Genomic DNA, 16074 nt, shown 5'->3' on the forward strand with positions numbered 1-16074 from the left:
GAACGTTATTGCTATCATACTTTTCCATTTCACGTTATTCACCAGTTTCTCCTGAGAATCCTTCATAACACAATCGATACACAGATGGAATACTACTCACTTGTCAGCCTGTGGCGAATGCGACGCATTTTGATGCCTGGCCTCGATTCCCTCTGGGGAGTGATAGAAGCTGACTCTTTCGAAGGACTCAACATTGACTTCCGACAGGAGCATCGTAGCGATGTCAAGGAAAGTTGGTCGCTGATTGGGCTTATGATTCCACGTACGTCTCATCAGGGTATATAGAGAATCCGGGCAATTTTCAGGACGTTCCATCACCCCTCCATCGATAACGTAGCGAAGAACCTAATATCACAAACGTTATTTTTGCCGAACTTCTAAAAGGAATCTATGCAGATACTAAGAATAGCACGAAATACTTCAACCACTCCCTTACCTGATCGTTAGATAGCCCTTGATAGGGTTGCGATGCAAGAGTGACCATTTCCCAGAGTACAACTCCGTAGCTCCAAACATCGGAGAAGCTGGTGAAAACACCATCCTTCAAACTTTCCGGTGCCATCCATCTGACTGGTAACAAGCCTTTGGTACCCTTGCGATAATAATCCGTTTCATAAATATCTCGAGTCATTCCGAAATCTCCAATTTTTACAGTCATATCCTCTGCAACCATGCAATTCCTTGCAGCAAGATCTCTGTGCACAAATTTTTTGGCAGCCAAATAAGACATGCCGTCAGCTATTTCGATAGCCATCTGCAAGATTCGCTTCAATGTCGGAGGCTGCTTTGAGAAATTTTCGCACACATCGGGCCGGTGACTTCTTAGGTAGGTCTTCAAGTCTCCATTGACCATGAGCTCCATCACCACTAGTGTTGGTTGACCTTGTGACACAACCCCTAATAATCTTACGACGTGGTGAGTGTTAAAGGCCCTAAAAAGAAAGAACTCAATCAAATAAAAGTGAGAAATGAGGATCCAATTTTTCGAGCTAAGCACCTCGGTTTTCGTACTCACTTCATAACCGATGCCTCATTAAGAAACTCAATGCGCTCTCTGTCTGTGGCATTTTCATTGACTGTTTTAACTGCACATTTGACTTCTGGTTTTCCCTTGAGAACATCTCTGGCCATACCTTCGTACACCATTCCAAAAGAGCCATTACCCAGCTCACGAAGAAGTTCTATTTTCTTGCGAGGAACTTCCCACTCATCAGGTACATAGACGGTGCTGACATATTCCGGATTGACGGTAGCAATGAGTCGCATGTTTGGCACGTTAGGCATAAACTTTCGTTTCAAAACATAACCGCCAGCCAGTAAGAGAATTAACAAACCAAGCACACTAAGAACTGGCCAAAGGAAGGGATGGGATCCTCCAGCATTGAGTTCTCTGATATAAAAGTACTTCGTGGCTGTATACGCTCCATTTCCAGCCAAACTAGTGGCTCTAAGTTTCAATGAGTAATTACCAGCTGGTAGACCTCTCAGGACATACATTTGTCCATTTTGCAGAAACTCTTGCCGCGTCATGCAAACTATCAGAGATTTTACCTGGAAGATCGGTAAGGGATTTCATTAAGTCACCAGGAAGACAAAGAAAATGGCAATTTAATTGCACAAGCAGGCATAGCTCGAATCAGACAATATTTGATTTGCACTTACGTTTTGGATATCAATGTTTTTGTACTCAATTTGGTACGAGACAATAAGCCCGTTAGGATCGGGTGGCTCTTTCCACCACAAGTTTACCGTAGATTCACTGTTATTCCCAACAACAACATTATACTTGAAACTATTCTGTGGAATGTCATCAGCAGAGTCAATAGGCAGAGTTCTGGCAGTTTTAATACTCTTTGTGGAGCAGCAACTGTTCAATGTATCGTTAGGCACAGGTTCTCTGCAAGCCTGTACCTCTATGGTGTAGACAGCAAAATGACGTAAATTTTTCATGGAAAAAATCGTTTGGCCATAAACAGTTCTGTTAAATACGATATAGGAACCATTTTCCACCTTTTCGGAAAGATTTTCTTTGTCCTATGATGAGAAATGTATTTTAATATTCGTGAGAACAGATCTGAATACAGAAGATGCAGAAAAAAACGATATAATATTCTTACCTCAGGATAGGAGTGAAGATCTCGACGTATAACCATCGCGCTTCTAACAGTTTCGCTCAAATCTCGCCTCCTACGTTCGTTGGTAGGGCGCTTTATGTAAACTTGATTGTGCAGAGCATCCTCGAAAGCGATTGAGCTAGAAACTTCCTTCTCTCTGAGCAATGGGTCTGTCTCGTCTTCGGCACACTGACAAGTAGATGTCAACCCTGGTTTTGCCGCAGCGACCATCTTTTCTTCTTGCGCTTTTTTCCTTGCTTCCTCAGCAAGCACAGATATGGTTTTTTTCTCAGATAACAATAGAGCTGGAAAAGGTATACGATGCCATGTTAACAATCTTGGAAAACTGTTGATTTCTGTAGGTTTTTCAATATGAAACCAGAACACTCACGTTCGTCACAGTAGTTTCTTTGATCAAGAAAAGTTCGATCGTCAGCTTCCCAACGTCCAACTATTCTGTAGTGTGTCAGGTTTCCATTTTTATTAATCGGTGGTTCCCAAGTGACAACAAGCTCGTTACTGGCATTACTCCATGTAGAAAGAGCCCTAGGTATACTTGGTGCGTCGGGGAAAGTTGTAAAATAATGGAGATCACTCTGGGCTCCAGATCTCTCCGTAGCAATAGTGTAAGTCTTAACGTAAAATGCATACTGAGTATAAGGTTTGAGCTGCGTTAGAATATGTGTGAGGTAGGAAACCGATTCGGTTAGTGTTCCATTTGTCAAAACCGGTGGTGCTTCTGGATTATCGACAGCAGACACGTCATCCACCCTCCATCCGTCACCTCCGCAGGCATCTCTTCCATCAAACATGGTAACATTGTTTGGAGCCTCGATAAAATAAACAACATATCCGAGTAAAGATCTAGGGTCATGATGCCTGAAGGCTTCCCATTCTATGAGGGCAGCATTGGAGGTCTTTTTGGTAACTCGAGTTCGTAGTTTTGTTACATTACAGGCTACCTTGTCTCCATTGCTATTCGGGGCAACCTCGAGCTCGGTAAACTCTGGGAGATCCGCAGCTTTTCTAAATTTTTCGATAGTGTCAAGGCAGAGTTTTGGATTGAAATGAAAAAATACCTTGGCAGGGCCATCTCTTGCGAGTATTTTAATGGACTTGTGAGTCTCGAGGTCCCAGAGCTCTTGGAGGTTCTGATTATCAAGAACGACTAAACTGTACTTTCCGCTCTCCAATGTTTTTCCATGTATGGTTCTCAGATTTTTAAGAAAGTTCAAAGATATGAGGGGAAAACTTCGCACTATTTTCAAATAACCATCAATTTCCTCGATCATACTGAGGCTGTCCTCCAATTCTTTCACGATATTTTTACCCCCGCGTATCTGTATCTCCAGACTTCCCATTATCCTTGTACACCCTCGCAATTTTTGTGCCGAGGCAATACTGTCCACATTAGCGCCACTGCATTCCTTGAGACAAAGTCCGTCACACTTTTTACAAGAAGATTTTCCGTCTATTTCCTCATCCATATACCCTGCTGGGCATTCGGTGACGCAAGTGTTGTTGAAAGGCTTATATGGAAATTCTTTTACTATATCAAACGCTTCTCGAGGTTTTTTCATCTTTCTGCATTCATTCTCCTGTACACATCGTCGGTTCAGAAACTCGTAGGTATTCGGTGGACACTTTTCAGCGCACCGATTTCCAGCCACTACGACTTCTCTGCAAACCCTACAATCTTGAGACGTTGGTCCGGTGCATCCTCCGAGGCAAGTGGGATGACAACATTTCACTGGCACAGTATTACTGCACGCCGCATCCCCACAATTGGTATTGCAAACTGTTGTAGGGAAAATTTTTGTTTTTCATTAATATTACAAGGTAGAGGCTGAAAAATAAATTCGGAGTTGTACTCTTTGTGCTGGAACGAAAAATTTCATTTGACTATAAGGTTGATCCGAGGCGAGAATACTATTTTTATCTCGGATACAGAATCAATTGTAAGAAACTTACATCTCTCCGTATATCGATTAAACACCGTTGTACGATACCAAATAACATTTTATCGTGACGATCAAGAACAGGATAAATTTCATAACAATCATAAGCTCGATAAATAGGTAATATGTGCATATAATTAGAGAAATAAAGAAATATCTTACCTTTCTGACAATGTTGACGATTCCAGCAAAGAGTTTCATCCTGTTTCGTGACCCTAGTTGGACAATTTTTCTCACAAACTGGACATCCGTTTTTAGGTTTGTTACCCTGTAAAAAAAGAAATCAAATACATAAGTAAAAAAAAAAAAAAAATGAAATTATAAAACAAATAATTAAAATAAACGAATCAAAATCAAGTGATTATTTTTTTTATTCACTCGAACATTTTCAAATGAAAAAAAAAAACCATTGAAATTCAACACAGTGATTCTCGCTTTATCGCATTGGTTTTTCTTGTTTTTTTGTTTTTTTGTTTTTTTTTTTCTTTGTTATCTTCACCGCAACAGCTAGAGAAGTCTTTCCGCGTTATAAACTTTGCGGTATATAGCCACACCGATTTATGCATGACTGTATGCTACGTTGCGCATATATCTATGTATATGTACGATATGCATGAACGTGTATACATTAATTACACATAAATGTACTATACTTATACTACGGTACGTAGTACACCCCACACCACGTTGACAAGTTTTCGTAGTACGCGCGAGAGAAGATCATACGGTAGTGTACGTATAAAGATATGTATATTATACGTGTCGGCATACCGCAGCTTCCGCTCACCTTCTTCCTTCTTTAACGAAACGTAAAATGACTGCACGGAAACTCTACAACTTCTATAAAGAAATCACGATGATAATCATTCCGACAATAACAAAGAAGTCATCGATCCCTATATTTTTCGTTTCTACAATTTTATCCTCGCTCCTTTCTTTGTGTCGTTATTTTTGATCCGCGCCCACCCACCCATCCACCCACATCCGAGGTACCTTGACGCGTGTGCTCGGTATAAAGAATTTTATGTCTACCCCTGAGGACGCGTGAATCACGTTGAAATATAGCGATAGGCTGGTGTTACGTATCTGCTGCGCGGGAGACCTGGAATAATCGGTTGCAGAGCAGATTGAAAAAAGAATAAAAAGAAAATCACAAATATATATGTGCGCCTAATGTAACGTGTCTTAACGTCGAAAAAATAGATTAAAAAATTTCTTTAAAAATCTCTCATACGTATAAAAATGTATATGTATATGTTAAACGCGGTCGACGTCCAATATATAGGTGTATATGTATATACGTTTCGTTCGCTCATTCGACGTTAATTCGCGGCTAATTCTCTCGCTCTGAAATTTCTCGTTGAGAAAGAGAGAAAGAGAGTAAATGCGTGGCAACTGTATAAGAAGTAAGAGGGGGAATCTGTGAATCGCGAAGGTCAAAAAACAAATTGCAAAAGGCCGCGTTACACTCAACGCACATATCCCAATATATATAACATTAATGGTATGTATTTGCGAATACATACACTCATATAGATAGAGAATATATACATTTATATTATGTACTCGTATTATATACATACTTACGTGCGTATAATTTAAAATTTATCGCGTGCGAACCGCGGTATACATATATTCGCAACACCGTGACTGCGAAAAGTTTATATAGCGATGCCACTTTTTCCATAAATAAAAAAAAAAAAAAAAGAAAAAACCGATCCGCAAATAGCTCGCACCTCAAGAACGCACCTCAGATGTATAGACATTATGTTGTCACTGTTTCGCTGTTATAGTTTAACGCGAACGATTTTTCTCCATTATCTACAGACTATGGATAATAATAACTGAAAATTTTAGCGCTAGGTAAATTGGAAGAATTGAAAACTTGAACGATTAGAATCGTGTTGTTGGAAAAAGAAAAAAGGAAGGAAGTAAAATAGAAGGATATTTCTGATTACGAGTAGTGTTTTTCAACCAGAAGAGATAAAAGGAGACAACAAAAAAAAAAAGAAAAAAAAAATCCAAAAAAATCTCACCGAAATAACGTGTTCGCCTTTTCCAACCCCCGTGATGAGATCCCAATCGATTGTGTCCACGTAACAAAGTGCCGGATTCTTTTCGAATCTGACGGTACCTCGTACAATATTTGTGAGAGAATGAAGTCCGATTTCCTGAAGATGCACCATCTCGAAGGCGACCAGGGCGTAATTTATGAACAGAGAATGTCCTCGGATCACCGTCAAATTTGGAAACAAGTGACCCACGCTCCTAAGTCCGTTTACTCTGGGGCAAAAAGAAAGAAAGGAATGAACAAATGAAACGATTGTCGAGCACAGCAGCAGCGATTTGATAGAAAAAAATAAATTTTCCCGTACGTATCTTGATCGCGATGATGGAGTATTTCACAAATTATGCGCGCGACCGTCAAATTTGAAGAGCACATAATAAGCCTCAGATAATTTTTAAAAACCTTCGAATTATAACAGCTGTCGAATCGAGGAGGTCGACAAATACGTCAGTATATAACGTTGGATCGGTTTCGTATAAGTTAGAGATTAGAAATTCTATTGGCAGACTTATGAAAATTGATTAGCTATGAAGTAGTAACGATTATCAACTGTAGTGCATCAAATGAATTGTAATTTCAACGCGTAACATCAAATTGGAATAAATAATGATGTACGGAGATATTCCGCTGTTACCTGTACAAGAGGAGATAGCCGGTGATTTCTACGAGGTCGGGAAACGTTAGATTCGCGTAATGGCTATCGTCCGCGTGATCGATTAACAATATCTGTACGAAACCTTCGACAACCCGACATCCCTCCAGTCTGGAAAATTGGTGAACGCTGTTCCTCACGTCGACGCTTTGACAAACTGCAAATAGAAATAAAAACGAAATAGAGATAGAAAAAATTGCGCAATTCGCGTTATCATCGCACAACGCATATGTAATATTCAAACATCCCCATCGCCGTGACATCATGCTACTAATACGAATAGATACTTTCTTCGAACTTGTTCAAAGTTCTCCAAAAATTGCGTCTAAGGGTCTAAATTGTAAGGTAGTTTTTATCGCATATATGTATGTATACAAAATCGCAATAACCCGCTTATCTAGCTTATCGGAGGTGTCGATTAGGTTGTTGGAGTATGTAAAGTAGGTGAACCGTACACATATATACGAATGTATGTATATTCGGATGCGGTTTCGCAACTGGCGTACATAACTCGGTTCGGTTAATCACGCGATTTGGATGCGAGCACAGGTAACGAGGTAAGTTCCGTTATTACAACATAGTCACCACGACGCGTCGATTCGCGATAGGTAATTCCCAGGCGGTCCCGAACCTTCAAAAAAATCGCGAACTTTGCAACCATCCCGACCGCGTGTGCCTGCAGCGAAGGAAAATCAACGAAAATTCAACACGAGATATCCGACCCGATTATACCTCGTCATACCTACATCATCACGAGGAGCACATACCGCGATATCGTCGCTGACAATGAAAAAGAGTATATCGCAATTCCAAGTAGCGTTGTAAAACAATTATCGCGATTTGCGTATACAAAATAAATAAAATAAAATAAAATAAAATAACGATGAATAACCTACGGTACAACGAGAGAGAAAAAAAAAAACAAAAAAAAAAAAGAAACGAATTCAAGAAAAATGAGAGCATATTACGCGATGCGATAAGCGTTAAACGCGAATACCTACGTACGTTACGTACGTAACAACGCTTAGATATTGGCGTACCGGATGTGGCGCCAGGAATACGTCCGGTGTGTTATAGTTCCTCGCGTTTTCCCGTTCGCCGACGAGTTTTGAAAACTACGCGAGAGAGGAGTGGTGTGGTAGGGGTAGGATGGAGAGGGCGTTCATCGGAAGTGAGAAACTGGAAAAAAGAATACGGGCGTCGGTGGGGGGGGGTGGTGGTGGTGGCGGCACGCGTCATCCTTCCGAACGTAGTCATTGTCGTCGGGGCGACGGCCGCCGCCTCCTCTCATTCGCGGTCCTCGCTCATTAATTTCTTTCCACGATCGCGCGCCGCCGCGCCACCACCACCACCACCACCACCACCACCGTGTACAACCGTTCACTGCCTTCTGCTGCATTCCCCGGTCTCATTCCCTCTCTCGCTCTCGACTACACTACACCGTACGACACTAGGCCACATGCTACGTGTATGTAGATAACCGCCAGTGTGTCTGTGTCTGTGCTGCAAACGTGTAGATGTAGCTACTACGTTGTTCATTCATAACGCCCGCGTAGCTGGAAAACACACCGCAATCTGATCGCGTTCGTTGCTGCTGCTGCTGCCGCTGCCGCTGCCGCTGCCGCTGCCTTCATCTTCTTCCTTACTGATACTATACGTGTACTATGTACCGCAAAACCATATGCGCTTCATAAGCAAAATACACCACAAAATACACCGACGGAACTTACTCCTCGTGTTTACAAATACACCGGTGCACACGTACGCGTTACAGAGGATACACAACAACAACGCGCAACACCTCCGCGTAAGGTCGAATCGGTCGAGTTGAAAACTATGATTCGCTATTTTCTCAGCCCCTTGTCCCCCGCTGCGTCGCTGTCTCACTCTTTCTCTCTCTCTCTCCAGAGTTTTTCTAATCTCGTCGTACTTCCGCATCTCGTTAGAACGGAAACGTGTAAACGTTGTACGTTATACGCACAGGACGATTTCGTCGAGTCCTTCCGTCGCCGAGGAAACAAGAGTGTGTATAGCAGTAGGTGAAATTTTCATGTAACATATATACAAGTTATATCACACATCGATTAACAACTAAAAGTTAGCGTAACGGCGCGTATCGCTAGTAGAGCGTGATATATACCTGCCCCCGTGACGTAAGAAATATAATGATAAGAACGACGACAATAATAACGACGATATTTTACGAGTGCGACAACGACGAGGCTGGAAAAATTTTTATCATTTATCGCCTATCGCAGTTCAAACTACGCACATCCGCGTTCTATGTTATAACACGCGAACTCATAGGCACAACCATCGCCGGTTGCGTCATTCGACGCGCATTCCGCCGGAGGCTAAAGAAGAAACAAACACAGCCACGAGCCAATTTCTCTCCCTCGCCTATCAGACGGCGCCGCGACCACCGACATATGTACATATATGTTCACATGGTATTCCTCCACTTTAGGCATATGTGTATACATACACCCTCTAACCCATCTACAGTCACGTGCTCATTCGTACATATTTTCCCGAAATTAATAATTAACAATAAAAGAATTCAGTCGAGAGATAAAAACGATAAAAAAAATCACATCAACGATCGAACGAAACGTATAAATTCAGTGGATGAAAATTGACGTTTTCTTTTTCGTCGCACCGAATATAATTGTTTCATCTCGCGTGTATCTTCGAGTTATCGGAACGCCGTGTGCGTTGGTCGCGCGCCCGGTTCTCTTTGCGTTTAGCATTTTTAACGGCTTGTCGGTTTGTAATAACAGGAAGTGTGGAACGAGTGATCCGGGTTCCGACCAATTAAGGCTCAAATCTTAATTGAACGGCGTTACATCTCGTTCGATTAATAACAACGGCTCGTGAACACGTACACACGGCTATACGTGTGTACGAGGCGCGATTTGAATATATCGACTCTGATTACGTATTGTTTTAACGCGACCCCCGCCCCCCCCCCCCCTTCTCGATTCCGACGATATCAAAAGAAAAAGGTGCGCGGCTCTATACGCGATTCCGCGATTGATTTGAAAATGGAAAGAAGATGAAAAAAAAAATAAAGCGAAACAAATTCATTTCTGCGTCCTCCTGAATGCGGTAATAACGACGGTCCTATCGTATATACATACATACAACGTGTGTATCGTAGGTAAATAAAGAAAATATACGATATATAGAGATGCGCGACCCCCGCAACTGTTGCCCTAAACATACACGAAAATATATATATATATATATATGGGGAGTTCTCGCGCGCATTTAATACTACGCGGTATTACTTCCGGCTTTCGGAACCCCGCGGTAGTAGTCAAGAGTCCGTTATAGGAAGTTTGGTCGGTATCCCCGCGGTCCTACGTATTATTACGTGTTGTACGTATGGAGACGGATGTTGATCGGAGCCCGGAGTCGCTTTCGAGTGTCCCAAGGTTGGCAACGAGCGAACGGAGCGAACGGAACGAACGATTCCAAGGCGAAGATTCAATCAGCCATTCACCCGGAGAGGTAACTGGCCTCGGCGAACTAGGGAAGGACCGCTTCACTTTGGCTCTACGAGAGACGGGTAATGCTCCTTTTTTTTTTCTTTCAACCAGAGACGCGTGTTGTTATCATCGACGCAGTTAATATTGTTGTACGACGAGTAAAACCTTGGTCCGCGCTAGGGGGTGAAAATGACGGTAAGGAATGACGGGCGATATTCTTTCTTCGGTTTGTCCTTTTTTTCGAATCTCTCGTTTATGGACTTTTTTCTATGCAGATGAGGTATACATACACGTGTGTATACCGCGGGCGTATTGAGAAACGTTAATTGAAAAATATCGCGGCGAAACTGCTGCGTAGAATAGAAAAGAATCGGTTGCAAGCGTTACACGGTATTGTTGTTATTATTGTTATTGTTGTTGGCGATATCGTTATTATTAATATGAACCGGCCGGCGGGTTCGGTTGCGCTAGACTCGATCGATACTTCGATACAGAATTATACGTTCGAAGTAGCGATTGACCTAGTTAAATATATATCTGATAGAGTCGTGTGTGGCGTTTGCGATAGCTGAAACTGGGTCATTCTTCCTGTTTCTGTAACTCGATCACTTGTTAACCAACAACAACAACAACAACAACAACAACAACAACAACAACAAACAACAACAAACAACAATGGCGACCGACGACAACAAACATTTTCATTACATATCGATCCTATACCGATAAAATACATTCGCTATTCGGAATCCCGCAGAATTCGGCAAAATGCAAATCGCACGTTATCGGGATGAAAGACACCTCGCGTTCGCCACCGTGTATGAGGATCAACGGCGAGTGGTGTCCGGAGGGTGAGGGTGACGCGGTGGCGTAACGACAATGTAATATACGGTTGAACAGATGCGGAAGGAAGAGGTGGTGGTGGACAAGATTTTCATCCGAACGGAGCCGGCGGCTGCAGCTCAGGCATCGGGAGAGCGAGAAGACGCGAGGCGGTCGGGTGAACCGGAATGCGAGAGGGCTTTGAGTGGGTGAAAAAAACCGTCTAGACGTTGAACTTCCGGTGTCCGTCGACCGTCTCGCGTCCCGACCTTCGAACAAAAAACACCTGGTCCCTATACCGTAACTATATCGCGAGCTCGCGACTGCGACACACGACGTCCGACTCACGCGACGATAAATAAAAGGACCCACGCTGCACGCACGATTATCTCCCATATAATATCAGCGACCGAAATTCAATCGCAATAAAATGGAGGAGAACGTTTCCCCCTCGTCCGTCGTCTCCGATCGTCGATCCATCGATTCTTGGAGAGCGAAACCAAAAAGAAAAAGAAAAAGAAAAAAAGAAACTACTTCGAAATGCGTACGAATTAACTGCAGACGAATGAAATGAATGAAAATTTTATTGAATGAAAGAACGCGTACACTCGAAAGAGACCGTGTATACGAAATTTGCCGTTCGCCTCGGCGCGGATGAGATTAAAAAATTATCACCGAAGGCAGGAATCGGCTGGCGTAGGTCGCGACTTCGAAAGAGTAAACGGACCACAAACTCGATAGAAAATATGATGCGCGGTCTGCAGGCGGCAACGGGCAGCTGTGCGAGATGAATAGCGTATATATTTTTATTTATTTTATTACAATTTTTATCTCCTTCTCTTCTTTCTTTTTTACTTTCATGTTCATTTTTTTTTTTCACTATTTTTCTCCTCTTCATTCTTCTCCCCCGTTCCGTTATTCTCTCTCCTCGTAATCTTCTTCTTTTTTTTATCCTAGTCAAGCATCGACATTGAATATTATTCGAGTGAAACATTGCACGTATACCTCTGCATAGCTCGTCGATATTTCTAACATTTCGTTGCTCGCTTCGAATTAAAAAAATTTCGAATCTTATTCCGAAAAGTTGACGAGCGAACCAAACATGGTTTTCGATACCTCTCGAGACGTCGAAAGAGTTTCGTCAAGTTCAAAGAATATTTTGGAAAAAGTCATCCATAAGATGAGATTTGAAGGATAACGAAAAAAAACAAAAAGAAACATTACCGAACAAAAATTTCAACGACGAATGAACGAGGCCGCGCGCGTGCAATGCTGGTAAATAAATAAATAAATAAAAAAAAAAAGGATGTAAAGACGAGGATAAAAGCGGATAATTATTCAACTCGTTCGACTCGTTCTCCATTATGATATATACATAATACGTATATACCTATATCTTTAATCGCGATGCGGGGGGGAGGGGCAGCTACGGGGGCGGGAGGGGCGTAAATGGAAACGTAGAATAATCCGAGCCTCTCGAAGATCGATCTAATAATAAGCAAGAATCTGTTATATTGTCGTGGGCGTGATACACCGGTGTGTATAACAGTAATAAGCGTAAGTGTTAAGCCCTCGAGCCTATATAGTCGGGTGCAGTGTATTCTCGTATTTTCCCATTCCTAATACGACCCCAACTGGACGCGACCCGCGGTAATTGTCCTTCCCCTTCCCCTCACCGCCGCCTCCTTTTTCTTCTTTTCTCATCTCCTATAATTTATACATACATATACGTACGATGTACGTGACGTACCGAACCGAACCTCGTCGAATTACGACGACCAACAACAACGAATCCGTCGCAATTGTGCGTACGCACGAGCCTATTATCCCATCGTTTTGGCGAAATTATTATCGACGCCTCGTCACCGATTCGAATCGATAGAAAATTTCTCTATACGAAAAACACGAAAATTAAGAGATGAATAAAAAAAAAAAGTACACGAAACAAAGGTGGGCATACGGGACGACACGTTATACGTATACGTGCACGATGTCAAAGGGCGATCACCCGCAGCTTAAAGAATGTACTGATGAGATCAATTGGCAATCATTGGCCTGGGGCCGAATGCGATCGCGACGACCCTTGAGATCCATGAGAGACTTATTCGCATTGGAGCAAAAAGAGAGAGAGAGAGAGAGAGAGAAAGAGAGGCTGGAAAATAAACGGACGGAAAGATGGGCGAGCGTACATGACCCGAAATAAAGTTTATGGAAAGACAATGGGAATCTGAGGGGGTCGTGTCGTCCGGGCGTATAACGATATAAGTACGTATAGGCGCGTAATTTTATTTTTTTTTTCTTTTTTCTCTTCGTCTCTTTTCAGCCGTACGACGGCTATCGCTTTCATTTCGCACGAAATTCATTTATAAATCGAGTTAACCCGCGATCGGAAGATAATATTTCCCATGCAGTACGCGCGCTTCTAATGGCCGTCACAAACAAGCCTTGAACCATTTCATACACACCTACTTCTATTATCACTACTATATTGATGTTGTTGTTGTTGTTGTTGTTATCGTTTTATTGAATTCTATTTTTTTCTTCTCTTCTTTTTTGATGATCTACATATGTGGGTATTTGGAGCACACGTTGTATACTACAATCGGACGACTGGACGATGAAAAGAATATACATAAAAAAAACGAAAAAACGCGTATCGATGTAAAATTGGGGCGATGGTATGTGGTTTGGAAAAATTCGGAAACTAAAATAAAAGGAATAAATAGAAATGAAAACTTAAAAAAAGAATGGAAAAATTAAAATAGTGTAGGTAAGTCATCGCCATCGCCCGGTGTGATTCATCCGTCGTTGCGGTCGCTGTATATACACCGAGCCGCCTTCCGTATTTAAAGGGAAAGAAGATATGATAAAAATAGAAGATTTTTCAGTGCCTAAATTTACCGCCGTTACCGCCTTACGTCAGTAACTTCAGGTCGGTATAGACGCGGAGGTATCTAGGTGGCATACCTATATCGGGTATACCGACGCAATGATCAACGCAATGAGAAGATGTTGAATTTTTTCTACGTCGAATCGTAGAAAAGAAAAAAATAAAATAAAAATAAATAAATGAATGAGATGAAATGAAAGAAGAGAAACCTCGTGAAATCTCTGCATCGTTATAACTACTGATCGCGATTAATGCGTTGTGCGAATAAATACGTGTATCTAGTCTTCCGTTGAGAATATACCGAAAAATTTCATTCCCCGATGCTCACTTACGTCCAAAAAACTTCTACAACTCGATATAACTGTATATATATATAAACTGAATACCGCGAAAATCAGATTAAACATTTTATAAAATCAGCCTGCGTTAGTGATATAAAAATAAGGTTCGGCGATAAATGGATATTCGTATTTTATTCTGAAAACCAAAGAAATGAAAGAAAAATAAATAAATCAATTTCGGACATCGCGCGAATTGTGAGAATTGCGCGAAGAATTTCGACACGCGTCATAACGATTTCTACACGTATACTCGCTAATGTATCTAATATCGCAGGGTTGTACGTTTACACATCTATAAAGTTGGATAGGTGGCGATGTACCGTGCAGAACGGGGGGCTGCGCAATGCTTCGCAACAATTGTCGCAAATTTATGATCCAGCTACTTCCGTTCCCACGGCACAAAACGACGAACGACGCGACGACGTTGACGACGACGACGACGAAGAGGGAATATATGATTTATTTTTGTTATATTTTTTTTTATTTCTTTTTCTTATTCCTTTTTCTCCGATACACTCGAAGCGGACTACGCGATGAGTGTGATAATGAAAAATTGGGAATTTTATTATTAAATTTGGAAAACGGTGTTCTCCGTACGTAATTCATACGTCACCTACTATTATACATATAGTATACGCGCGTATAACATGGGCCGCGGTTGATATTAATTAGGTGAAAATTTTATTCCTCGAAAAAGTATGTATTTTATTTATACAGTGCGACGTTACAATCGTGATAATGAAATTATTAAAAAATTTTCACCGTATTGTGAACGTACGTTGTACATGAAATATGGTATAATGTGCGCCAATAAAATGTGCGCCACGGTCAGTAATTGCGTACTAATTACCTAAGAAAAAAACGAAAAAAGAAAAGAAAAAAAAAAAACCGAAGAAATAAAAGGTATTCAATGACGTTATCGGTTGTTGCGAGAATCTATGAATGCGCAGATCTTAATCTAGTTGGCGCCTATAACTCAAAACTCGACTCCCGTAATGAGTCGGTACTATTTAATCAGCAGTAAAACCGTTACACACATATTACACAGAAGCGCACTTGTACTCTAGTTTACGTCTATTGATCATTATTATTTTTTTTTGATTTATTTTTTCACTTCAAAGAAACTACGAAACACCATATCATTCATGAAATATCAAAAAATATCATCATCATCGACCCATCGTCCCACCGTACGTTATATATACATATGTATATATATATATTTCTGTTGCAAATTGTTTCACAAATTTCAAAAATATCCTAATTGACTACATATACGTATGTCTAACCTAACCTAATTTCAATTTTCGCAATACGATCACATCGCGCAGTACACATTTCACACATATTTAATATATATATATATTTAATACATGGCGCTGTACAGGCATGTATATACGTACTGTACATGTTCACCATTTGAAGATTACATGTGTAAAACGTTTCTTGTTTAGTCAAGTGAACCGAAGTGTACAACGAATATTATACCTTACCTACGTATACGTGTATATGAAGAAACTAAAACGACGGTACGTATATACCTATCTTACGCCATATCGATGATAATACATATGTACAACGCGTGTACATACGTGTCACATATATATTATACACACGTGTATTCGGTCAAAGAAAAACGAACAATTTTACCACGCTACGAAGAAAAGTCATCAAAGTAAAACTGTCATCCGCATTCTCCGTCCCCCGTCAGTTTCTGAAATTTCAATTTCATATTTCA

The 16074-nt window shown here is 41.2% G+C and overlaps 1 protein-coding gene across 7 annotated transcripts in view; it reads right to left on the minus strand.

Annotated features, from left to right (window-relative positions):
* Positions 1-16074, minus strand: part of LOC105688867 (insulin-like receptor) — a 52619-nt gene that overhangs the window by 16388 nt on the left and 20157 nt on the right. For all 7 annotated transcript variants that reach the window (XM_048657261.1, XM_048657264.1, XM_048657262.1 and 4 more), the window contains exons 3-11: positions 6775-6949; positions 6109-6355; positions 4235-4340; positions 2506-3912; positions 2118-2419; positions 1663-2034; positions 1016-1551; positions 437-932; positions 101-345 (exon numbers count right to left, since the gene is read on the minus strand). In XM_048657261.1, the coding sequence (XP_048513218.1) occupies positions 101-345; positions 437-932; positions 1016-1551; positions 1663-2034; positions 2118-2419; positions 2506-3912; positions 4235-4340; positions 6109-6355; positions 6775-6949 (3886 nt within the window). The remainder of the gene's footprint in view (positions 1-100; positions 346-436; positions 933-1015; positions 1552-1662; positions 2035-2117; positions 2420-2505; positions 3913-4234; positions 4341-6108; positions 6356-6774; positions 6950-16074) is intronic.

Source organism: Athalia rosae, chromosome 6, assembly GCF_917208135.1.
Source record: "Athalia rosae chromosome 6, iyAthRosa1.1, whole genome shotgun sequence".
In the NCBI taxonomy this organism is placed as follows: Eukaryota; Metazoa; Arthropoda; class Insecta; order Hymenoptera; family Athaliidae; genus Athalia; species Athalia rosae.